Source organism: Mixophyes fleayi, chromosome 1 (genome assembly GCF_038048845.1).
Source record: "Mixophyes fleayi isolate aMixFle1 chromosome 1, aMixFle1.hap1, whole genome shotgun sequence".
Lineage (NCBI taxonomy): Eukaryota > Metazoa > Chordata > Amphibia > Anura > Limnodynastidae > Mixophyes > Mixophyes fleayi.
The window spans coordinates 366790059-366817204 of record NC_134402.1 but is presented as its reverse complement, the minus strand read 5'-3'; the positions used below and the strand labels follow the sequence as shown (position 1 = coordinate 366817204).

At 42.8% G+C, this 27146-nt stretch overlaps 1 protein-coding gene across 7 annotated transcripts in view; it reads right to left on the bottom strand.

The window, feature by feature from the left end:
- Positions 1–18661: 18661 nt before the first annotated feature.
- LOC142097042 (uncharacterized) overlaps positions 18662–27146 on the bottom strand; it is a 60085-nt gene continuing 51600 nt past the window's right edge. For 6 of the 7 annotated variants that reach the window (XM_075178646.1, XM_075178665.1, XM_075178673.1 and 3 more), the window contains 4 exons: positions 26160–26362; positions 24922–25000; positions 20353–20562; positions 18662–19351 (listed from right to left, as the gene is read on the bottom strand). In XM_075178646.1, coding sequence (XP_075034747.1) covers positions 19295–19351; positions 20353–20562; positions 24922–25000; positions 26160–26362 — 549 coding nt within the window. In that variant the 3' untranslated portion in view covers positions 18662–19294. The other variant, XM_075178667.1, reaches the window with a different exon arrangement.

Sequence of the window (27146 nt, the reverse complement as noted above, 5' to 3'; positions counted from 1 at the left end):
ATTGCTGGTTGATCACGCGAGGGTAAAATGCTGGTTGATCACGCGAGGGTGAAATGTTTGGTGATCACGCGAGGGTGAAATGTTTGGTGATCACGCGAGGGTGAAATGTTTGGTGATCAGGCGATGGTGAAATGTGTGTTGATCACGCAATGGCGAAATGTTTGTTGATCACGCAATGGCGAAATGTTTGTTGATCACGCAATGGCGAAATGTTTGTTGATCACACAAGATGAAAAGTTTGTGATTATGTGAAGGTGAAATGTTTGTTGATCACGCAAGATGAAACGTTTGGTGATCACGCGAAGGCGAAATGTTTGGTGATCACGCGAAGGCGAAATGTTTGTTGATCACGCGAAGGCGAAATGTTTGTTGATCACGCAATGGCGAAATGTTTGTTCATCACGCAATGGCGAAATGTTTGGTGATCACGCGAAGGCGAAATGTTTGTTGATCACGCAAGATGAAAGTTTGGTGATTATGTGAAGGTGAAATGTTTGTTGATCACGCAAGACGAAATGTTTGGTGATTATGTGAAGGTGAAATGTTTGTTGATCACGCAAGACAAAATGTTTGGTGATTATGTGAAGGCAAAATGTTTAGTGATCACGGGAAGGCGAAATGTGTGTTGATCACGCGAGGGTGAAATGCTGGTTGATCACGCGAGGGTGAAATGCTGGTTGATCACGCGAGGGTGAAATGCTGGTTGATCACGCGAGGGTGAAATGCTGGTTGATCACGCGAGGGTGAAATTCAGGTTGATCACGCAAGGGTGAAATTCTGGTTGATCACGCGAGGGTGAAATGTTTGTTGATCACGCAAGACGAAATGTTTGGTGATTAGGTGAAGGTGAAATGTTTGTTAATCACGCAAGATGAAATGTTTGGTGATCACGCAAGATGAAATGTTTGGTGATTACGTGAAGGCAAAATGTTTGTTGATCACTCAAGATGAAATGTTTGTTGATCACGTGAAGGCGAAATGTTTAGTGATCACACAAAGGTGAAATGCTGGTTGATCAAGCGAGTGTGAAATGCTGTTTGATCACGCGAGGTTGAAATGCTGGTTGATCACACGAGGGTGAAATGCTGGTTGATCACGCGAGGGTGAAATGCTGGTTGATCACGCGAGGGTGAAATGCTGGTTGATCACGCGAGGGTGAAATGTTTGCCGATCACGCGAGGGTGAAATGTTTGCCGATCACGCGAGGGTGAAATGTTTGCCGATCACGCGAGGGTGAAATGTTTGCCGATCACGCGAGGGTGAAATGTTTGCCGATCAAGCGAGGGTGAAATGTTTGCCGATCACGCGAGGGTGTTTGTTTGCTGATCACGCGAGGGTGAAATGTTTGCCGATCACGCGATGGCGAAATGTTTGTTGATCACGCAAGATGAAAATTTTGGTGATTATGTGAAGGTGAAATGTTTGTTGATCAGGCCATGGTAAAATGTTTGTTGATCATAAGAAGAATGTTTGGTGATCACGCAATGGCGAAATGTGTGTTGATCACGCAATGGCGAAATGTGTGTTGATCACGCGATGGCGAAATGTGTGTTGATCACTCAATGGCGAAATGTGTGTTGATCACGCAATGGCGAAATGTGTATTGATCACGCGATGGCGAAATGTGTGTTGATCACGCGATGGCAAAATGTTTGTTGATCACGCGATGGCAAAATGTTTGTTGATCACGCAAGATGAAATGTTTGTTGATCACGTGAAGGCGAAATGTTTGGTGATCACACAAAGGTGAAATGCTGGTTGATCACGCGAGGTTGAAATGCTGGTTGATCACGCGAGGGTGAAATGCTGGTTGATGACGCGAGGGTGAAATGCTGGTTGATGACGCGAGGGTGAAATGCTGGTTGATGACGCGAGGGTGAAATGCTGGTTGATCACGCGAGGGTGAAATGCTGGTTGATCACGCGAGGGTGAAATGAATGGTGATCACGCGAGGGTGAAATGAATGGTGATCACGCGAGGGTGAAATGATTGGTGATCACGCGAGGGTGAAATGTTTGGTGATCACGCGAGGGTGAAATGTTTGTTGATCACGCAAGACGAAATGTTTGGTGATTAGGTAAAGGTGAAATGTTTGTTGATCACGCGAGGGTGAAATGCGGGTTGATCACGCGAGGGTGAAATGCTGGTTGATCACGCGAGGGTGAAATGCTGGTTGATCACGCGAGGGTGAAATGCTGGTTGATCACGCGAGGGTGAAATGCTGGTTGATCACGCGAGGGATAAATGTTTGTTGATCACGCAAGACGAAATGTTTGTTGATTAGGTGAAGGTGAAATGTTTGTTGATCACGCAAGATGAAATGTTTGGTGATTACGGGAAGGCGAAATGATTGTTGATCACGCAAGGCGAAATGTTTGTTGATCACGCAAGATGAAATGTTTGTTGATCACGTGAAGGCGAAATGTTTGGTGATCACACAAAGGTGAAATGCTGATTGATCACGCGAGGGTGAAATGCTGGTTGATCACGCGAGGGTGAAATGCTGGTTGATCACGCGAGGGTGAAATGCTGGTTGATCACGCGAGGGTGAAATGCTGGTTGATCACGCGAGGGTGAAATGCTGGTTGATCACGCGAGGGCGAAATGTTTGCCGATCACGCGAGAGCGAAATGTTTGCCGATCACGCGAGGGCGAAATGTTTGCCGATCACGCGAGGGCGAAATGTTTGCCGGTCACGCCAGTGCAAAATGTTTGCCGATCACGCGAGGGCGAAATGTGTGTTGATCACGCAATGCCGAAATGTGTGTTGATCACGCGATGGCGAAATGTTTGTTGATCACGCGATGGCGAAATGTGTGTTGATCACGCAATGGCGAAATGTTTGTTGATCACGCAATGGCGAAATGTTTGTTGATCACGCAATGCCGAAATGTGTGTTGATCACGCAATGGCGAAATGTTTGTTGATCACGCAATGGCGAAATGTTTGTTGATCACGCAAGATGAAAAGTTTGGTGATTATGTGAAGGTGAAATGTTTGTTGATCACACGAAGAATGTTTGTTGATCACGCAAGACGAAATGTTTGGTGATTATGTGAAGGTGAAATGTTTGTTGATCACGCAAGATGAAATGTTTGGTGATCACGCGAAGGCGAAATGTTTGGTGATCACGCGAAGGCGAAATGTTTGGTGATCACGCAAGATGAAAAGTTTGGTGATTAGGTGAAGGTGAAATGTTTGTTGATCACGCAAGATGAAATGTTTGATCACGCAAGATGAAATGTTTGGTGATCACGTGAAGGCGAAATGTTTAGTGATCACACAAAGGTGAAATGCTGGTTGATCAAGCGAGGGTGAAATGCTGTTTGATCACGCGAGGGTGAAATGCTGGTTGATCACACGAGGGTGAAATGCTGGTTGATCACGCGAGGGTGAAATGCTGGTTGATCACGCGAGGGTGAAATGCTGGTAGATCACGCGAGGGTGAAATGTTTGCCGATCACGCGAGGGTGAAATGTTTGCCGATCACACGAGGGTGAAATGTTTGCCGATCACGCGAGGGTGAAATGTTTGCCGATCAAGCGAGGGTGAAATGTTTGCCGATCACGCGAGGGTGTTTGTTTGCTGATCACGCGAGGGTGAAATGTTTGCCGATCACGCGATGGCGAAATGTTTGTTGATCACGCAAGATGAAAAGTTTGGTGATTATGTGAAGGTGAAATGTTTGTTGATCACACAAGATGAAAAGTTTGGTGATTATGTGAAGGTGAAATGTTTGTTGATCAGGCCATGGTAAAATGTTTGTTGATCATAAGAAGAATGTTTGGTGATCACGCAATGGCGAAATGTGTGTTGATCACGCAATGGCGAAATGTGTGTTGATCACGCGATGGCGAAATGTGTGTTGATCACGCGATGGCGAAATGTGTGTTGATCACTCAATGGCGAAATGTGTGTTGATCACGCAATGGCGAAATGTGTATTGATCACGCGATGGCGAAATGTGTGTTGATCACGCGATGGCAAAATGTTTGTTGATCACGCGATGGCAAAATGTTTGTTGATCACGCAAGATGAAATGCTTGTTGATCACGTGAAGGCGAAATGTTTGGTGATCACACAAAGGTGAAATGCTGGTTGATCACGCGAGGGTGAAATGCTGGTTGATCACGCGAGGGTGAAATGCTGGTTGATCACGCGAGGGTAAATTGCTGGTTGATCACGCGAGGGTAAAATGCTGGTTGATCACGCGAGGGTGAAATGTTTGGTGATCACGCGAGGGTGAAATGTTTGGTGATCACGCGAGGGTGAAATGTTTGGTGATCAGGCGATGGTGAAATGTGTGTTGATCACGCAATGGCGAAATGTTTGTTGATCACGCAATGGCGAAATGTTTGTTGATCACGCAATGGCGAAATGTTTGTTGATCACACAAGATGAAAAGTTTGTGATTATGTGAAGGTGAAATGTTTGTTGATCACACGAAGAATGTTTGTTGATCACGCAAGACGAAATGTTTGGTGATTATGTGAAGGTGAAATGTTTGTTGATCACGCAAGATGAAACGTTTGGTGATCACGCGAAGGCGAAATGTTTGGTGATCACGCGAAGGCGAAATGTTTGTTGATCACGCGAAGGCGAAATGTTTGTTGATCACGCAATGGCGAAATGTTTGTTGATCACGCAATGGCGAAATGTTTGGTGATCACGCGAAGGCGAAATGTTTGTTGATCACGCAAGATGAAAGTTTGGTGATTATGTGAAGGTGAAATGTTTGTTGATCACGCAAGACGAAATGTTTGGTGATTATGTGAAGGTGAAATGTTTGTTGATCACGCAAGACAAAATGTTTGGTGATTATGTGAAGGCAAAATGTTTAGTGATCACGGGAAGGCGAAATGTGTGTTGATCACGCGAGGGTGAAATGCTGGTTGATCACGCGAGGGTGAAATGCTGGTTGATCACGCGAGGGTGAAATGCTGGTTGATCACGCGAGGGTGAAATGCTGGTTGATCACGCGAGGGTGAAATTCAGGTTGATCACGCAAGGGTGAAATTCTGGTTGATCACGCGAGGGTGAAATGTTTGTTTATCACGCAAGACGAAATGTTTGGTGATTAGGTGAAGGTGAAATGTTTGTTAATCACGCAAGATGAAATGTTTGGTGATCACGCAAGATGAAATGTTTGGTGATTACGTGAAGGCAAAATGTTTGTTGATCACGCAAGATGAAATGTTTGTTGATCACGTGAAGGCGAAATGTTTGGTGATCACGCGAGGGTGAAATGCTGGTTGATCACGCGAGGGTGAAATGCTGGTTGATCACGCGAGGGTGAAATGCTGGTTGATCACGCGAGGGTGAAATGCTGGTTGATCACGCGAGGGTGAAATGCTGGTTGATCACGCGAGGTTGAAATGCTGGTTGATCACGCGAGGGTGAAATGCTGGTTGATCACGCGAGGGTGAATTGCTGGTTGATCATGCGAGGGTGAAATGCTGGTTGATCACGCGAGGGTGAAATGTTTGTTGATCACGCGAGGGTGAAATGTTTGTTGATCATGCAAGACGAAATGTTTGGTGATTAGGTGAAGGTGAAATGTTTGTTAATCACGCAAGATAAAATGTTTGGAGATTACGGGAAGGCGAAATGTTTGTTGATCACGCAAGGCGAAATGTTTGTTGATCACGTGAAGGCGAAATGTTTGGTGATCACACAAAGGTGAAATGTTTGGTGATCGCACAAAGGTGAAATGCTGGTTGATCACGCGAGGGTGAAATGCTGGTTGATCACGCGAGGGTGAAATGCTGGTTGATCACACGAGGGTGAAATGCTGGTTGATCACGCGAGGGTGAAATGCTGGTTGATCACGCGAGGGTGAAATGCTAGTTGATCACGCGAGGGTGAAATGCTGGTTGATCACGCGAGGGTGAAATGCTGGTTGATCACACGAGGGTGAAATGCTGGTTGATCACGCGAGGGTGAAATGCTGGTTGATCACGCGAGGGTGAAATGCTGGTTGATCACGCGAGGGTGAAATGCTGGTTGATCACGCGAGGGTGAAATGTTTGCCGATCACGCGAGGGTGAAATGCTGGTTGATCACGCGAGGGTGAATTGCTGGTTGATCATGCGAGGGTGAAATGCTGGTTGATCACGCGAGGGTGAAATGTTTGTTGATCACGCGAGGGTGAAATGTTTGTTGATCATGCAAGACGAAATGTTTGGTGATTAGGTGAAGGTGAAATGTTTGTTGATCACGCAAGATAAAATGTTTGGAGATTACGGGAAGGCGAAATGTTTGTTGATCACGCAAGGCGAAATGTTTGTTGATCACGTGAAGGCGAAATGTTTGGTGATCACACAAAGGTGAAATGTTTGGTGATCGCACAAAGGTGAAATGCTGGTTGATCACGCGAGGGTGAAATGCTGGTTGATCACGCGAGGGTGAAATGCTGGTTGATCACACGAGGGTGAAATGCTGGTTGATCACGCGAGGGTGAAATGCTGGTTGATCACGCGAGGGTGAAATGCTAGTTGATCACGCGAGGGTGAAATGCTGGTTGATCACGCGAGGGTGAAATGCTGGTTGATCACGCGAGGGTGAAATGCTGGTTGATCACACGAGGGTGAAATGCTAGTTGATCACGCGAGGGTGAAATGCTGGTTGATCACGCGAGGGTGAAATGCTGGTTGATCACGCGAGGGTGAAATGCTGGTTGATCACGCGAGGGTGAAATGCTGGTTGATCACGCGAGGGTGAAATGTTTGCCGATCACGCGAGGGTGAAATGCTGGTTGATCACGCGAGGGGGAAATGTTTGCCGATCACGCGAGGGCGAAATGTTTGCCGATCACGCGAGGGCGAAATGTTTGCCGATCACGCGAGGGCGAAATGTTTGCCGATCACGCGAGGGCGAAATGTTTGCCGATCACGCGAAAGCGAAATGTTTGCCGATCACGCGAGGGCGAAATGTTTGCCGATCACGCGAGGGCGAAATGTTTGCCGATCACGCGAGGGCGAAATGTTTGCCGATCACGCGATGGCGAAATGTGTGTTGATCACGCAATGGCGAAATGTTTGTTGATCACGCAATTGCGAAATGTTTGTTGATCACGCAAGATGAAAAGTTTGGTGATTATGTGAAGGTGAAATGTTTGTTGATCACACGAAGAATGTTTGTTGATCACGCAAGACGAAATGTTTGGTGATTATGTGAAGGTGAAATGCTTGTTGATCACGCGAGGGTGAAATGTTTGTTGATCACGCAAGATGAAAAGTTTGGTGATTAGGTGAAGGTGAAATGTTTGTTGATCACGCAAGATGAAATGTTTGATCACGCAAGATGAAATGTTTGGTGATCACACAAAGGTGAAATGCTGGTTGATCACGCGAGGGTGAAATGCTGTTTGATCACGCGAGGGTGAAATGCTGGTTGATCACGCGAGGGTGAAATGCTGGTTGATCACACGAGGGTGAAATGCTGGTTGATCACGCGAGGGTGAAATGCTGGTTGATCACGCGAGGGTGAAATGCTAGTTGATCACGCGAGGGTGAAATGCTGGTTGATCACGCGAGGGTGAAATGCTGGTTGATCACACGAGGGTGAAATGCTAGTTGATCACGCGAGGGTGCAATGCTGGTTGATCACGTGAGGGTGAAATGCTGGTTGATCACGCGAGGGTGAAATGCTGGTTGATCACGCGAGGGTGAAATGTTTGCCGATCACGCGAGGGTGAAATGCTGGTTGATCACGCGAGGGGGAAATGTTTGCCGATCACGCGAGGGCGAAATGTTTGCCGATCACGCGAGGGCGAAATGTTTGCCGACCACGCGAGGGCGAAATGTTTGCCGATCACGCGAGGGCGAAATGTTTGCCGATCACGCGAGGGCGAAATGTTTGCCGATCACGCGAGGGCGAAATGTTTGCCGATCACGCGAGGGCGAAATGTTTGCCGATCACGCGAGGGCGAAATGTTTGCCGATCACGCGAGGGCGAAATGTGTGTTGATCACGCAATGGCGAAATGTTTGTTGATCACGCAATGGCGAAATGTTTGTTGATCACGCAAGATGAAAAGTTTGGTGATTATGTGAAGGTGAAATGTTTGTTGATCACACGAAGAATGTTTGTTGATCACGCAAGACGAAATGTTTGGTGATTATGTGAAGGTGAAATGTTTGTTGATCACGCAAGATGAAATGTTTGATCACGCAAGATGAAATGTTTGGTGATTACGTGAAGGCGAAATGTTTGGTGATCACACAAAGGTGAAATGCTTGTTGATCACGCGAGGGTGAAATGTTTGTTGATCACGCAAGATGAAAAGTTTGGTGATTAGGTGAAGGTGAAATGTTTGTTGATCACGCAAGATGAAATGTTTGATCACGCAAGATGAAATGTTTGGTGATTACGTGAAGGCGAAATGTTTGTTGATCACTCAAGATGAAATGTTTGTTGATCACGTGAAGGCGAAATGTTTGGTGATCACACAAAGGTGAAATGCTGGTTGATCACGCGAGGGTGAAATGCTGGTTGATCACGCGAGGGTGAAATGCTGTTTGATCACGCGAGGGTGAAATGCTGTTTGATCACACGAGGGTGAAATGCTGGTTGATCACGCGAGGGTGAAATGTTTGCCGATCACGCGAGGGTGAAATGTTTGCCGATCACGCGAGGGTGAAATGTTTGCCGATCACGCGAGGGCGAAATGTTTGCCGATCACGCGAGGGCGAAATGTTTGCCGATCACGCGAGGGTGAAATGTTTGCCGATCATGCGAGGGTGTTTGTTTGCTGATCACGCGAGGGTGAAATGTTTGCCGATCACGCGATGGCGAAATGTTTGTTGATCACGCAAGATGAAAAGTTTGGTGATTATGTGAAGGTGAAATGTTTGTTGATCAGGCTATGGTAAAATGTTTGTTGATCATAAGAAGAATGTTTGGTGATCACGCGATGGCGAAATGTGTGTTGATCACGCAATGGCGAAATGTGTGTTGATCACGCGATGGCGAAATGTGTGTTGATCACTCGATGGCGAAATGTGTGTTGATCACGCAATGGCAAAATGTGTATTGATCACGCAATGGCGAAATGTGTGTTGATCACGCGATGGCAAAATGTTTGTTGATCACGCAAGATGAAAAGTTTGGTGATTATGTGAAGGTGAAATGTTTGTTGATCACAAAAATAATGTTTGTTGATCACGCAAGATGAAATGTTTGGTGATCACGCGAAGGCGAAATGTTTGGTGATCACGCAAAGGCGAAATGTGTGTTGATCACGCGATGGCGAAATGTTTGTTGATTACGCAATGGTAAAATGTTTGTTGATCAGAAAGAATGTTTGTTGATCACGCAAGATGAAATGTTTGGTGATTATGTGAAAGTGAAATGTTTGTTGATCACGCAAGATGAAATGTTTGGTGATCACGCAAGATGAAATGTTTGGTGATTATGTGAATGCAAAATGTTTGGTGATCACGTGAAGGTGAAATGTTTGTTGATCACACAATGGTGAAATGCTTGTTGATCACTCAGTGGTGAAATGTTTGTTGATCACTCAATGGTGAAATGTTTTTTGATCACTCAATGGTGAAATGTTTGGTGATCACGCAATGGTGAAATGTTTGTTGATCACTCAATGGTGAAATGTTTGTTGATCACTCAATGGTGAAATGTTTGTTGATCACGCAATGGTGAAATGTTTGTTGATAAGCGATGGTGAAATGTTTCTTGATCCCACAATGGTGAATTGTGTGTTTATCACGCAATGGTAAAATGTTTGTTGATCATTCAAAATTAAATGTTTGTTTATCACGCAATGTTAAAATGTTTGTTGATCATTCAAAATTAAATGTTTGTTGATCACGCGATGGTGAAATATTTGTTGATCACACAAAGAATGTTTGTTGATTACGCAAGATGAAATGTTTGGTGATCACGTGAAGGTGAAATGTTTGTTGATCACACAATGGTGAAATGCTTGTTGATCACTCAATGGTGAAATATTTGTTGATCACTCAATGGTGAAATGTTTGTTTATCACGCAATGGTAAAATGTTTGTTGATGATTCAAAATTAAATGTTTGTTGATCACGCGATGGTGAAATGTTTGTTGATCACACAAAGAATGTTTGTTGATTACGCAAGATGAAATGTTTGGTGATTATGTGAAGGTGAAATGTATGTTGATCACACGATGGTGAAATGTTTGGTGATCATGCAAAGGTGATAAGTTTGTTGATCATGATACTCACTAAAGTAGATTCGGCTGAGGAAATTGTTAAGACGAAATGCCCCCATTCTCTCCCACCACTCAAATTGTTTTCCTCACAAGCTGCGAAATGTGCTGAAGAGGACGGCCATTCCCTTTTTAGAATCGCAGTAGTAGTGGCATCCAGCTAGAACCTCTAACCTTAGAATATCCAAACAAGCTGAAGGTCATATTTTAGTGTAGTCAAGCTCCAAGTCTGCCGGCACATCCAAATGAGGTATAGATTATTGGACAATATACTTACCTAATGCAGGCCTCCTTCAGCAAGATGGCTACAAGTTTGTGAAGCGGGTGGCAAGGTTCAGCGGATGTAGTGAGTATGTGCAGGAGAGCTGGTGATGTATGCTGGTGCTGGGTCAGTGTCTTGGCTGTGTGTGACGGAGGGTGGAGTCTTGAACCAGTGCTAGCAGCAGTTACCATTATGATGTCACATCATGACCTCACTCAGCTCAACATTCAATAAAGAGGAAACATCCACAGGATATTTATCTCCTATCTGTTCACATAGTCGTCTGTCACCAAGATGTTCTTTTCTTCTCATCTACCGTATATACCCGTGTATAAGCCGAGTTTTTCAGCACATTTTTGTATGCTGAAAAAAGCCCCCTCGGCTTATACACGGGTGAACTTACCTGGTGTCCGGTCCCTCAGTTGTTAAGTTCCGCTTTAAGGTAAGACACTCCGTTAAAAAAAAAAAGAGAGAGATTTTTTCAGCCTTTTTCTTCCCCCGCAGTGGATGTGCGTTCCACTGACAGGAAGTTCGGCATTTGGAACGCAAACTTGCGTTCCAAATGCCGAACTTCCTGTTGGTGGAACGCACATGCGTTCCACTGCGTGGGAAGGATAAGGCTGAAAAAATCTCTCTCTATTTTTTTTTTTTAACGGAGTGTCTTACCTTAAAGCGATCTTCATTTTTCAGCAGCAATGATTATGGCAACCTGATAAACACAAAGGTGCCGGAGAACTTGAAAATGGGGAAAGACAGGGAGGAGATGAAGTTACAGCATCTGGAGCCTGAAATCTCTCTAGCACTTTACAATAAAAAAGGTGCATTCTTTCACAGCAGCCTCATTGACCAGAACATAGTTGATTTCTTCATCCCCTTTCTGCCACTGGAGCGCCGGCATGTGAAGATGTGTATCAAGGAAGAGCTAAGACAATATGGGTTCCAGGAGGATGCACATATAATAGAGGCTGTGGCAAATATGATGCCGTACGTCCCAAAGGAGTGCAAAATATTTTCTGATAGTGGCTGCAAACGTGTGAGAGTGACCCTGGAACTCAAGTCCTGACAACTGACAACCCCACCAAACTGCAAGTAATAGATTTTCAAATTTCACAATTTACACACTTAATAATTTATTTGTATTTTATGTGTATACATATTCTTATTTTCCACAACAATGTACATAGGGGGTGAAAGCATACATCAAAATGACAAAATAGCAATAAACTGAAAAACACACGTGATATAAAAATGCATATACAGATGTAAATTAAAAACATAATAATGAATAAATCTAAAAAAAAATTACCAGTAGCTGCTGCATTTCCCACCCTAGGCTTATACTCGAGTCAATAAGTTTTACCAGTTTTTTGTGATAAAATTAGGTACCTCGGCTTATATTCGGGTCGACTTATACTCGAGTATATACGGTACTTTTACTCATTTTATATCACTTCCTGTAATTTAATAAATCTGATTTATGTGATTTATTTTCACTCTTTTCAATGTTTTTCTAGACCTCTAAATGTACTGATAATTAGGTCCATTACTATCAGAAGATTGTAGTTACAGCGACAAAATGGCCAGGCCTATAGTATTAGGCACTTATCCCTATAATCGACAATAGTAAAACATAATGTTGTCCAAATAAAACACTGTTCCCAACACACAATTCAACCTTGTTGGACATTAAAACGGGTTCAACTTTATTTTAGAAATGTAATAAATCTTCCCCTTCCCAATAATAGTACTTTGGTGGTGGTCCCTCCCCTCTCCATAGTTTGGGAGATCCGACATGGAAGGTCTACGGCTTTCAGTTAATAAGTTGGGTTAGATCTTTCCTGCTGTAGAGAGACACAAGTAGCACTGAGGGTGAACAGCAACAGAATCCTGCTAAAAAGAGAAATTGATGGGTGACCAATTAAGTGGGACCACACCATAGTACCAGTATTGGGAAGGGAGAAGATGTAGTGAACTTAAATTAAGTATAAAAACCCTTTAATAAATCTCAGTAACTGTCTCACAACAGAGACAATGTTGTCCGCTGTTCTATCTGTGGGTTTTAATTTCCGGTTGACTCTGGTTCTGACTCCAGGCAGGAGACCCCATGGGGAACTAGGCAAGATACTGGTTTAGGCCTCTTCTTACCGTTTGTCAAAGAGAATCTGCATAAAGATGGGTTAGATTGATCAGGGCTGCTCAGTGTCTTCTGGGTCCTAGGCAGAAGCCTTGGTTGCCTAATAGACAGTGCCAGATTAACCAAAGGGCTTTCTAGGCTACAGCCCAGTGGTTTTGGCAGCTGGGGGGCCCTAGCAAAGATTTTTATGTGTTTTATTATTTGTTTTTTACCGGCTTTAATGTGCCTGTTTCTTCATCGGGTTGGAGGCGGCCTGTCACTGTATGCGGCCATTCCCGTTAGGTAACAACACATCCAATAGCTGCCCGGCTATCCCTGTCAGTGTGGGCGCTGTGCTCAGTGCGCAGCTTAATGAGGAGGTCCTGTGAGACTATGACATCTCTGTCATTGTCTCATGAGACCTCACTAAGCTGCGCACTGCGCCCGCACTGACTGCAGGGTAAGAACAGAGAAGAAGTAATTAGTACGTAAGTGTTCGGGGGGGGGGGGGGGGTAACACATCATGACTGCTTCCCCCCCACCTCTACGTATCCCTTCTCTTCTATCTTCTATCTTTCTTTCTTCCTCTCATTCTCTGGCCTAAATCTAAATGTTTAGTTTTTTTACAACCTTGGACCAGAAGGAGGTGAAGGAGAAATACATAGTATTTGTCAAATGAACTCCTAGCACCGAAAGCGGCTGTGTACCTCCAGACCTGTATTTGAGGTTTGTAATAAGCACAGAAGTCACACAGATTAAATTTTACATATTTATAAGGGAGAAGATATGGGATGATTCACTAACTTGGGGGGAGATGTGTAAAACATCAGTAGCACATAGCAATCAATCAGTTTTGACTGATCGAGTGCAAGTTAGAGTAATGTACGGTTGTTTGATTTGAGTTACTGCACTTCTGCCTTCCCCTCAGTCCCCATCATCAAAACCATCACCTTAATTTTAATGCATTAATACAATTGCACAATTCTCACTTTCTGTATCTCATCTCATCTTAGTAGTGACTTGAGATTACAGTGATGATTCAAATTGTAATTCCAGCCAATCAAATCTATTAATTTATAAAACTGTGAATTTGAATTATCTAATCCCAATATTTAGAGGCCACCACAATGCAAACCAGCTGGAATTTTGTATTATACATTTACTAATATTCCAGTGACTCTGGTCTTTGGCTTGTTTCCTGTTACCCCTGACCTGTCCCTAATGACAATTATGTAATTGGCCTGTGTGTGTCTCACAGTAAGGACCATTAACTCCTTACAGGTGCGCGTCAGGTGAGCACCAACTGCTAGCAGCAAATGTGGGTCCACTACTTGTGCCTGTGACAGTGTGCACTATGCCCAATTTTGCCATTTGCTGATATGCCGCCTTGGAGTTCCATGCTGATATCACCTTAAACAGCATTACATGTCACACATTAGAAAGCTGAACTGACTTGTTCTACAATCACCCCTTTTTCAAAGGCACTGAGACTTCTCTTGAAGCCATGCTAGCCATAATTATAAGCAACTACCTGTATTGATAAATTCTGTTACATAGATTATGCTTTTGTGCGTCTGTTTAAGCAAAGCGTTTTTTTCCTGTACTTGAAACAAGGAGTTATTTCTGTTGTGTTAGAAAGGTTTTAGCAGATTTATTGATGCATATTAGTGAATAAAATAAATGGTTAAAAACATGTGGGATGTAAGTGTATGTGACGTATGCCTACATAAACCAGATGCATTATGGGGGCCTCACAGTGCCCCTAGTCCAGGGGCCTACAATGTCTTAATCTGACCCTGCCGGCTTTTATACATCGGCTGGACCCACCAGCAGTAAAATATGTTGAAAATAAATAAAAAGAAATGCATGCCCACCCCCCCACCCCCCAGTCATATTAACCCTAATGCTGGTCAGAGGAAACTTTAGGGTACAAACAATGTGAGGTCCCCCTGATTCTCCTTCAAACAATCCTAGTCTGAGCCAGCCAGAGCTGGTGGCACCATAGCAGGTGAACTCGCAGCAGGAGGTCCCCTGCCATGATGCCAACAAGCCCCAGGCTGGTCAGCACAGGGCTGGATTACCTAGGGATTTGGGGTCCACAAAAAATGTGCCACCCCCCCCCCCCCTCCCCTCCCTAGGGGTACCCAGCCTGTGCTGACAGCACTAAGGCTCTTCCCACACCCCTGGGCAGTGGTTGTAGGGTAATAAATGGTTAATGATATCCCTAGTGCTGCCAGCCTAGTGCTGGCTGGTGTAAAATCAGGGGGACAAACATTGTTGGGTCCCCCCGATTTTCCTTCAACCAGCCCTAGACTTAACTCAATCCTGGGCAGTGGGTGTGGGGTAATAAATGGTTAAAAAAAATAAAAATGAATGAAACACTATTTTACATTAATTTTACATTGGTGAACTACAGATCCCAGCAAGCCTAGACTGCCATGAACAGTCTGGGAATGCTGGTGTTTGTAGTTGGGGAATCACAAGTGTCAGCATGCCCTATCAACCAGGGCCACTGTGCCCTGTAGTGCACCAATGCAATCTGCAAATAAAAGACACTCCTCGTCCAAACCACAAAATTTGAGAAGAACAAAAAAAAAATAATCTTGTTTGGCAGTTTTATCCCCAAAATAATCCATCCGGAACTTGCTTGGCAAAAGAAAAATCTTCTGGAGACGCCGAAACTGCTTCTGAATACAGTAGCAACCCGCTGCATAATGAAAGTCTAACAGCCGGCAGATCTATTTATAACCTGGAGCTTGCGTCTCTGACAGTGTGAGAAACCTGCCAGTAGAGGCCCGCACACACACACACACACACTCGGCGCCCCTGATCATCAGACATGTAGCTATATTTACTAGGGAACAGAGATAAGATTTGCTACATGAATTAAACTTTTCCACTGCAAGATTTTTTGCACTTTTATTTTTTACCCATCATGAAGAACCCTCTGGAAAAATGAGTTGGTAGAACTGACAGATGCCACCCAAGCCCATACTTTTCCTTCATCATCATCATTTATTTATATATTTCTAACAAACCTTCTCCGTCCCACCACACACATTTTTCAATATTTTTCTATATTTCATAAAAAGATGACATTTATTAATGAGTTTGATTTTACTTAACTATGTGTATATGTGTGTGTATATATATATATATATATATATATATATATATATATATATATATATAAATATATATATATGTATTGTATTATGTATATACAGTACATTTGTGGCAGATTGCAAACTTTATTCAAATTAAATAATATAGCCAATTGCACCAAAGTGTTCCTGCTATTATGCAAAAGGTATGCCAACACTTTTGCTATAGCATTATATGTAATCAGACCATGTTTTTGGCATTTGGTAGATATAAAAAAAATTCTGTTTTTAGAATAGATCACTGAATTAAAGTCTGGCTACCCCTGGTATAGTATAGTACACACTAGTACACAGCTCCAGCTAGTGGCTGTATGGAGAATTACACACCTCAATGACATAATATACAGTACTTGTCTCTCTAATGTCTTTGGTACTTTATCTAGATTAGATTAGATTATATTTTAGTGGTCATAGATGTTTTAGCCTCTGTGACTCAGGCTATACTGAACCATCTAATTTCAGACCATGCTGTGGTGTGGTTCTTGTTTCTAAACTTAGAAAAAGGGACTTTTAAACCTTTGAGATTCCCAATTAAAATGGGAGCATCTTGTAAAATGAAGTACACTTTGGATTATAGCTGGTTATAATTTCTAAATGATAATGAGCAGGACACCAAATTATCCTATATTGTTCTACGAGACTGCTAAAGCAGTATTAATAAGTAAATTGATTTCATATAACAGTAACTTTAATAAAACAAATGAACAAAGTTATATTGTAGTGCAAATAGACCTTTAGCAATCTCAAACTAAATATTACTCTGCAGCTCACCCTTACATCAGCAAAAATAACTACTATACTACAGCAGGAGGAAGAGAGAGCAACGGCAATGAACCCAGCAAGTTATTAGCACATTACAGACTACTGCAAACAACTAAGGGGCCTCCACCAGAAAAGTGAAATATTTTTGTGGTGAGCTTTCATCAAAATGATGATTCTGACCGATCCAAGGAGACAAACTCCTTGGATACATTAGTATGCACAAATCACTGGAACTATTAGAAAATAAGACAATTTAAACAAAATAATAACCAAAGAATTGGTAGAAATAGCAGTAGCTCATTTAAAAAAAAAAAAAAAAAAAATTAAATCCCCAAAACCAGATGAGTTTATGGGACATTTAAAAAAAAAAATATTTTGAAAGATAAAATTTTTAATAAGTAATCACCATGTTACTGATTTTTACAATGTCATGTTACAGCAGGAGTGACAGCCGGCAGGTTTTCATACCACTTTAACTAAGTATTGCCAAAACAGGGAGAGACCTCACAGGCCCAGAATCACTATACAAATTCAATATTTAATGTAGAATATAACATTTGAACAAAAATACTTAAGAGTTTGAAGAATGTTTGAAAATTGTTCTATGATATATTACTGATCAGTTATCGGAGCCTTAGTATATATTGAGCTTGGATACAGAGAAAGCTTTTGACCTAATCTCTCGGGATTACCTGTATACAGTCATAGACAAATTGGAAAGCAAAAGCCAAATTTGTAATTATCTAATACCTACTACACCCCTAAAATTAGAGTTCTACAACAAATTGTTATTTTTCTGTGGGATAACAATAGAGACCATAGACAATGACTTTAGCCCTTTGATATGCTGCTATTGGGTCAAAGCCTGATGTTGTATATCAACTATTGTAGGCAGGGCCACCATCAAAAATCGTGGGCCCAGTACAATGAAGCAGGCAGGGCTCCCCCGATGCCCCCCCCTGGTTAAACCAGGGCCGTCTTTCCGACTGGGCACGATGGGCAGGTGCCCGGTGGCCCAGGGGGAAAGGGGGCCCAAGGCAATGAAAAAAAAATCCTGTAGGAAAACCCCCCCCCCCCCCCAAAAAAAACCCCTTACCTTTTGTAGTCATGATCCGGCTCCCTCCCTGGTCCCCTCTACCGTGAAGGCGGTCAGACTTAGGGGATTGAAAGGTAAGTTAAGGGGGGCCCTAATATATAATAATGTGAAAAAAAAGTGATATATATATATATATATATATATATATATATATATAATATTAGGGGAGAGGGAGGGAGAGAGAGACTTCAGGACTGAACTTCCGCAGTGGAATGCATGTGCGTTCCACCAACAGGAAGTTCGGCATTTGGAACGCAAGATTGTGTTCCAAAAGAGGTTAAGGGCTGGAGGTACAGTTACGGCTCTGCCCGCTGTCCAGTCCCATCTTCGCTGCTGTCTTTAGCCTGGCTGTCACAGTGACAGCCAGGCTAAAGACAGCGGGCCCCCTGGTATGTGTGTGCCGCCAGGCCGCCTGGTGAGCCCGGGCCCGGTACAAGGGTGCCCCCTGTACCCCACTGATGGCGGCCCTGATTGTAGGTATACTTGTAGGTATAATGAAACGTTTTATACAAAGGTGATTCATTTTATGAACTTGACATTTCATGCTCTGAGAAATGCTGTATGTGATGTTATTCTTTAATTTAGATCCATGTGAGTCATCTTGCAGGGAGAAAAAGGTTGTGTGTCATCCCACAAAGCAGCGGAAATACAACCTAAATGCACACTCTCTTATCTTATTTAAATAATCTTGTCCCGTAAAAATAAATCAAATTTTTGCTTGGATGGCGCACACTTCACAGAACCTTCATGCAGATTTGCATGGATGATTTAGAGTTCAGTAGTGCAGAGATCATGGGGTATATTTACTAAACTGCGGGTTTCAACAAGTAGAGGTGTTACCTAGTTACCTATAGCAACCAATCAGATTCTATTTCTCATTTATTTAGTACATTCTACAATTTGGGGTAGTGTTTAAGATGCGATACCTCCACTTTAAAGCTCCTGACTTTTGAATATTACATACATCACATAATGTAACAATGAACTAAAAAAATAAAATAAAACATGTAGTATAATATAAAAATGATTTTAATCATAGTAAAAAAAAAATACAAAATACAGGGCAGATACGTTTAACAATATATAAAAAGATTGCAAAGCACATTATAGATTTTTTTGCTATCCTAGAGCACAAATAATACACACATCTTATATAATGTTATTATGTCATCTCTAAAATATAGGCATAACATTGTAGTTTAAAATTACTTCTATATTCTGTTTTTCACAAAATTGAGAAAATAAATTCACAGTGTTAAGTAACATTTCACATTACGCCTCTCAAACATCATTGTATATCGTACTCTAGGGGTATATTCAATTAGCGGTGATGTTCCTCTGAACATCACAACTGTACACTTTTTTTGGTACTGTGGTATCGCCGGAGTGCCTCAGGTAGAGTGGCGAACGCACTCCGCAGCTAACTGAATATGCCCCTAGGATGTTAAGTGACAAAAGCACATTTTATATTGGAACATTCGCAGAATATATTATTTTCTGTACCATTTTTTTAAGCAGGACAGGGTATGTATTTTCTGCTCAAAGTTCCTTTAAGGATATGATCATATAACATGACCTGATATCTGTCTTACTTTTCCTTTTGAAGAATAAACCCCTTCATTAAAAGGTGTCTTATAATTTAGACAAGTTGTCAAGCCTGTTGGAAGATCCTCAAGGACATGTCTAATTCACGAGAATTACTTCCTCATATTTCCTTGTATCTGTGACATCGAACGTTCCATAATTATAGGTCTCTGTAAAATAAAAATGTTTCCTTTATTAGGCAATATTACGAGAACAGTAGAAGCCCGATAGTTGCTGCAGCAACTGATTTCTGATTTCTTAAAATGAATAAGTATCAGATGTTCATGTGTCAACACCCTAACACCTGTAGTAGCTACAGTCATTGTAAGGCTCTATGATTAATATTTGTCAATTGGTGCAATAAATGTCCTTTACATTATTTCAAATGAAATGTATTACTGACAATTACTCCTCAACTAATAGCAAATAATAATTAGCCTGTACTTGTCAACATTTATCTCTTCCGATAATAACAGGACAAACCCTTGCTAAGAAAGGTATGATAACTAAATGTATGTAAAGAGGAGAATATATTCATGCCCAGCTGCACTGAAGTGATATAAATAAGATCTTTACTTTGGTCCGCATTCAAAAGCTCAAACAGTTTCCACTATTGCTAGTTACCCTGGGGCATAACTAGCAATCCTAAGGTCCCATTGCAGCCTGGAGCTATTTACCTCTTATGAGCACGCGCATAGGCAATGGAACCCCATTTGGGACTTTAGCCCACTGTGATAATTATTTTAATATTTAAATATTATGATACATATATTATATATACAGGCTGCTGCAGTGGGCATGCGCCAGCCCCCATACATGCTCAGAAAACAGAACAAGGGCCTGATGGACACGCACCTTTATCCCACTGTCATCCTACTGTCACACCTCTCTCCCTGACGGGCCCCACCAGGGGCTTTGGCAGGTGCATAATTGATTGAAAAAGCAGGGCATGTAGTGTGCCCATCCCATTGTAGCCTACTAGTAGGCTTGACAAAGTTTTAGGACTGTGCATTATGGTCTCTACTAGTGCTTTTGCTAACCAAGAATATGACATATACTGTATTTCCTAAACAATGCTAAACTCAGACAACACAGGGTGATAAGAAATGCTTATAGATGCAATATAATCAAGTTAGATATATAGTAATAAATCATCATTTAATTTGCTCACTTTCTCTCTGTATGAGTTTCCCAGGTCAGTCCTTAGCATACTCAGATCGTCCATGCTCCCACCATGGTATACTCTATTATCTGTCCGCAGGTCCCTTACTCTCCCTTGCATATTGCGCAGAATTTTTATAGCACTGTAGTCATGCTGTGACACGGCTCCATTGACTGATGGCGTGGAGGCTGAGCGTAGATGCGAGTTCTCTTTTCTTTCCTGTTGTAATGAAATGATAACAATTTGTAAGTGTTATATAAAATGTTCTCATTTTTGTTCCTTTTGTCAAACTCAGATTATTAGTTCTGTTTTATTAATACACATCTTTTTTTTCTGCCTCCTATACACACGTTCTATATTTATACTTCTGTACAACTTTTACTAAATCCGTGTTGTAGAACATGCTTCTGCTACATGGAACATAATTGATTCACTTTCATTGCTACATAAAATAGGCATGATTGTTTCCTGTTGTGGCTTTACAGGACATACTGTTTCCTTTTTCCGTTCTTCATTGTAGAATTGCTTTACTTTCATAGCTTTATAGAGCAGAGATACTTCCCTTTCATTGCTCTATATAACAGGGCTGCTCCCCTTTCACTGGTCTGTAGGCAGGGGCAGGCTGGGATGGGGGGCATCTGCCCCCCCCCCCCCCCTTTGGGCTGGATCACTGAGCCACCTGCATTTTTTTCCCTTTAAAATAGGCTTGTGTCAAGATTTGCCTCCCCGGGCTAAAATTTGCCAGCCCTCCCCTGTCTGCAGGGCACAATGCTCTTCTCCCTCTGGTCTGTAGGGCACAATGCTTCTCTTTCTCTGGTCTGGAGGACACATTGCTTCTCTTTCACTGGTTTGGAGGACACATTGCTTCTCTTTCTCTGGTCTGTGGGACACGTTGCTTCTATTTCTCTGGTCTGTAGGACACGTTGCTTCTCTATCTCTGGTCTGTAGGACACATTGCTTCTCTATCTCTGGTCTGGAGGACACATTGCTTCTCTATCTCTGGTCTGGAGGACACATTGCTTCTCTATCTCTGGTCTGGAGGACACATTGCTTCTCTTTCTCTGGTCTGTGGGACACATTGCTTCTCTTTCTCTGGTCTGTGGGACACGTTGCTTCTATATCTCTGGTCTGTAGGACACGTTGCTTCTCTATCTCTGGTCTGTGGGACACATTGCTTCTCTATCTCTGGTCTGTGGGACACATTGCTTCTCTATCTCTGGTCTGTGGGACACATTGCTTCTCTATCTCTGGTCTGTGGGACACATTGCTTCTCTATCTTTGGTCTGTGGGACACATTGCTTCTCTTGTCTGTGGGACACATTGCTTCTCTTTCTCTGGTCTGGGGGGACACATTGCTTCTCTTTCTCTGGTCTGTGGGACACATTGCTTCTCTATCTCTGGTCTGGAGGACACATTGCTTCTCTATCTCTGGTCTGGAGGACACATTGCTTCTCTATCTCTGGTCTGGAGGACACATTGCTTCTCTTTCTCTGGTCTGGGGGACACATTGCTTCTCTTTCTCTGGTCTGTGGGACACATTGCTTCTCTTTCTCTGGTCTGTGGGACACATTGCTTCTATTTCTCTGGTCTGGGGGACACACATTGCTTCTCTATCTCTGGTCTGGAGGACACATTGCTTCTCTATCTCTGGTCTGGAGGACACATTGCTTCTCTTTCTCTGGTCTGTGGGACACATTGCTTCTATTTCTCTGGTCTGTAGGACACGTTGCTTCTCTATCTCTGGTCTGTGGGACACATTGCTTCTCTATCTCTGGTCTGTGGGACACATTGCTTCTCTATCTCTGGTCTGTGGGACACATTGCTTCTCTATCTCTGGTCTGTGGGACACATTGCTTCTCTTGTCTGTGGGACACATTGCTTCTCTTTCTCTGGTCTAGGGGGACACATTGCTTCTCTTTCTCTGGTCTGTGGGACACATTGCTTCTCTATCTCTGGTCTGGAGGACACATTACTTCTCTATCTCTGGTCTGGAGGACACATTGCTTCTCTATCTCTGGTCTGGAGGACACATTGCTTCTCTTTCTCTGGTCTGGGGGACACATTGCTTCTCTTTCTCTGGTCTGTGGGACACATTGCTTCTCTTTCTCTGGTCTGTGGGACACATTGCTTCTATTTCTCTGGTCTGGGGGACACACATTGCTTCTCTATCTCTGGTCTGGAGGACACATTGCTTCTCTATCTCTGGTCTGGAGGACACATTGCTTCTCTTTCTCTGGTCTGTGGGACACATTGCTTCTCTTTCTCTGGTCTGTGGGACACATTGCTTCTCTATCTCTGGTCTGTGGGACACATTGCTTCTCTTTCTCTGGGACACGTTGCTTCTATTTCTCTGGTCTGTAGGACACGTTGCTTCTCTATCTCTGGTCTGTGGGACACATTGTTTCTCTATCTCTGGTCTGGAGGACACATTGCTTCTCTATCTCTGGTCTGGAGGACACATTGCTTCTCTTTCTCTGGTCTGGGGGACACATTGCTTCTCTTTCTCTGGTCTGTGGGACACAGTGCTTCTCTTTCTCTGGTCTGTGGGACACATTGCTTCTATTTCTCTGGTCTGGGGGACACACATTGCTTCTCTATCTCTGGTCTGGAGGACACATTGCTTCTCTATCTCTGGTCTGGAGGACACATTGCTTCTCTTTCTCTGGTCTGTGGGACACATTGCTTCTCTATCTCTGGTCTGTGGGACACATTGCTTCTCTTTCTCTGGTCTGTGGGACACGTTGCTTCTCTATCTCTGGTCTGTGGGACACATTGCTTCTCTTTCTCTGGTCTGTGGGACACATTGCTTCTCTATCTCTGGTCTGTGGGACACATTGCTTCTCTTTCTCTGGTCTGTGGGACACATTGCTTCTCTATCTCTGGTCTGTGGGACACATTGCTTCTCTTTCTCTGGTCTGTGGGACACATTGCTTCTCTATCTCTGGTCTATGGGACACATTGCTTCTCTTTCTCTGGTCTGTGGGACACGTTGCTTCTATTTCTCTGGTCTGTAGGACACGTTGCTTCTCTATCTCTGGTCTGTGGGACACATTGCTTCTCTATCTCTGGTCTGGAGGACACATTGCTTCTCTATCTCTGGTCTGGAGGACACATTGCTTCTTTTTCTCTGGTCTGGAGGACACATTGCTTCTCTTTCTCTGGTCTGGGGGACACATTGCTTCTCTTTCTCTGGTCTGTGGGACACATTGCTTCTCTTTCTCTGGTCTGTGGGACACATTGCTTCTCTTTCTCTGGTCTGTGGGACACATTGCTTCTCTTTCTCTGGTCTGTGGGACACATTGCTTCCCTTTCTCTGGTCTGTGGGACACATTGCTTCTATTTCTCTGGTCTGGAGGACACATCGATTCTCTTTCTCTGGTCTGTAAAACTGGACTGATCCTTTTCTCCGTACAATCAGACAGGACTCTCCTCACATTTCTTTGATCCATAGGGCATAACTGCTCTCATTCCTCTGGTGTATAGGGCAGGACCCACCTTTTTGATTTAGGCTGTATAAGGCTACACTGATTTAGGAGGAAGGACTGCTAACTATAGCTGTAGCACAGCATTAAAACACATGCTCTACATTTCTCCCTTTTGCATGGTTTGTGTGTCAGGGCTGCTCCAGTTTGCATAATCTGTGGGGCATGACCGTTTCCCCTCATATGGTCTGTGGGACTATATTGTTCTCTATATATTGTCTGGAGGAAGGCGTGTCCCCCTATATATGGTCTGTGGTACCGGATTGCTCTCCTTTATATAGTCAATGGGCCAGGACTGCTCCCATTTATATAGCACAAGATTACACTACTTGCTCTGATCTATATGGCGAATTTCTCCCATTTAATTGGTCTGTAAGGTAGGACTGCACGCTTTATATGGTCTGCGGGGCAAGACGGCGTCTCTATATATGGTCTCGGGGCATGACTGTTCCCATTTACATGGTCTATGGAGCAGGACGGCGTCCCTATATATGGTCTGTGGGGCTGGATGGCGTCCCTATATACGGTCTACGGGGCAGGACTTCTCCCATTTATATGTGGTCAATGAAGTTTTCCCTTTATATGATTTGTTGGACAAAACTATATTATTTTGTCTGACCAGTCTTTTTCTTTTACCAGCAAAATGTTAGTACATGTACTCTCACTTGCCAATTATTACTCTGTTACATAACACCATGGAGCAAATTAATGACAAACTTCATAATTACAAGACTTGCACTGCTATAACCTCAACAATCAATAAAGGTTCAAGGGAATGTAATACTGTAATGAATGAGGGAAATGAAAACCCTAATGTACTGAATAGAGGCAAATTTATGTTGTATTAAATGTTTTAGGCTGAAGTAAATAAACATGTTAGTGCACAAATGCCAGTTCTATATCTTAATGTAGCCTCTACCCTATAGCTAATAAACCTAAAAAAGACACTTAAAAAGGAAAGAGAAAAAAAAAAAATATTTCTCTTGTGTCCTTTGAATAATGCTGACCTAAACCTCCACTATAAACCACAAGGGGTATCCCAGTACTGCTATCACAGACACAGGACACTGATGCATTGAAAATTAACCTTGCTTACCCATGATAGTCTGCGAACGACTGCTCCAACTCTCTCTGGGTTCCTGTGACTCTCTGATGCTTTGCTCCTGGATAAACTTCTAAAGAAAATAATTAAAAAATGTCACATTAATCATCTATGTAAAACTCCAGCAGAAATTTATTTTCTGTTTATTGAAATGTTATTCACTACAGGATCCACGAAGTTCATTGAGTCCCCAGGTGGGGTCTACATGCAACTCACACATTTTTCTTTTACACTGCAAAGGTCTGTGCTGATGATGAGGCTTAGCACCAGGGGTCGTGCACCCACAAGAGATATACCTCTTGCGGATGTCACTTAATGATACAAGACTACATATGTGTAAGAATCTTTGGTGTGCTTGCACAGTACAGCAATATTTATTTTACGGACTTACGTCCATCTCTACATCATGTCTTGTGTGGTTTCAGGACCCTCTCAACCACACTCATGGGCACAGCCGGCACTACCATAAGGTGAACCTATGGCTTAATTTACGAACTGCAAAACTGCAGACCTGCAATGCTTCCTAGTGCTCCTCCTTCTCCGGCTAACACATTTCATGGTTCACACCCACCACAGTCATAGGAAACAGCCCTGTAATATCAATCTGCAACCAGCTTCATGTGGTTTGGTAAAACATGATGGAAACAGTAAAAGCATCACATAAAAGTCCAACCTACTTCCAACTTTAGGACCCCTCTGTCATATTCATTTTAACCTTTCAGAGAAGCTACTAAAATATTGCTTAGTTTAGCTGCATTTATGTGTTAAATGAATCATGAGAATGAGGGATTATCAGAGCTGTCTTTATTACGTATGTCACTTTTGGGTGTGCTGAAGATTTTTGTTACACTAATCAAAGTAGACCCAAAAACGGAACTGCAATTTTAGGGTGCAGAATTCTTCCCATTATAAGTCCTTTCGTGGGCTGAAAATGACAAAGCAATAATAGAATATTTAGTAAGGAAAGCTCTTGGTCCCCCAACGCCTCCCATCAGACGGTATAGACAGTTGAACCCCCACAGAAGGAGCCCTCTTGGTCCTTGACTGAATGTGAGTAGCAGTTCCTCTAGGGACATAGGGTCTGATTAAGCTTTGGACGTAAATAGGCATGCGAACAGGTGGATTTTTAAGTGTACACTGTGAGTTGAACATATCTTAAGAGTTTAGTGTTTGCCATTAGGCTTATGAAATATGCCGCTTCTGACAATGGACTGAATGACTGAATCACTTGCTTTTCAAGTTCTGCATTAAGTTCCTCTTCAAATTTGCGAGCGAGCTTTGTGGCCGTCTCATCCTTCCACTTGGCCATGTTCCTCTGGATGGCTCGCAGCTCGTTGTCCTTCTCCCGCAGCTGCTGCCGCAGAGACTGACTGTTCGCCCCATTGGAGTCTCTCAGCTGGTCCCGCTGCAGATTGGTGATTTCTTCTAAATGCTCCTGAGACACAACAGCAGGGGATTCTGAAGAGGTTATTTTATGAAGTAATAGAATTATTACAGCTAGTAGTTATCAGTAGCACTGATAAGAACAGACCGGTTTATGCTACAGCATCTGCCAAGAAAATGAGCAAGGACATACATCACATTACATTGTTGGAGATTAAAATACCAAAATAAAAATGTCTGTAATTCTGAATGTATGGCTGTAAGTGAAAAAAAAAACAAAATATCTGTAGTTTCCTTCCACCTCTATTTCCTGTCCCACAGTGGCAGGAGAAGTCTAATCTATTTTTAACCCCTTTGTACCCAGGTATTTTTCCTGTATATGTACACCAAATGATACACGATACACCTCTATTTCTCCCAATGTCAGAGATACAGGTATGGCCTCAGGAATACAGGTGTACATTTAGTTTAGTTCTGCTCTTCTTGAGGGTACACTATAAATATGAGATGCACGTAGAAGCAATGAGACTGAGAGTAAGGGAAGGATAACACAGTGTCATGCTGAAATTTATGAGTCTGGCCTGTCCACCCTTCCTCAAAAGTCCCTGCAGAGCTCCGTGTATAAAATAAATAAATTTATTTTACCAGTAATTTAAATTGAAAAAAAAATCTGTATATTTTGTACTGGAAGGCATACATAAGACCGAATATGTGGCAATATGATGAAACACGGGGAAGCTTGTCGCTCCTGCAATTCTGCTGCTCCAGGCTCATGTTATTGTGTTCTGCAGGATGGCAGGAGATCGTTTTTTACTTTTTACCAACTTTAAAATGAT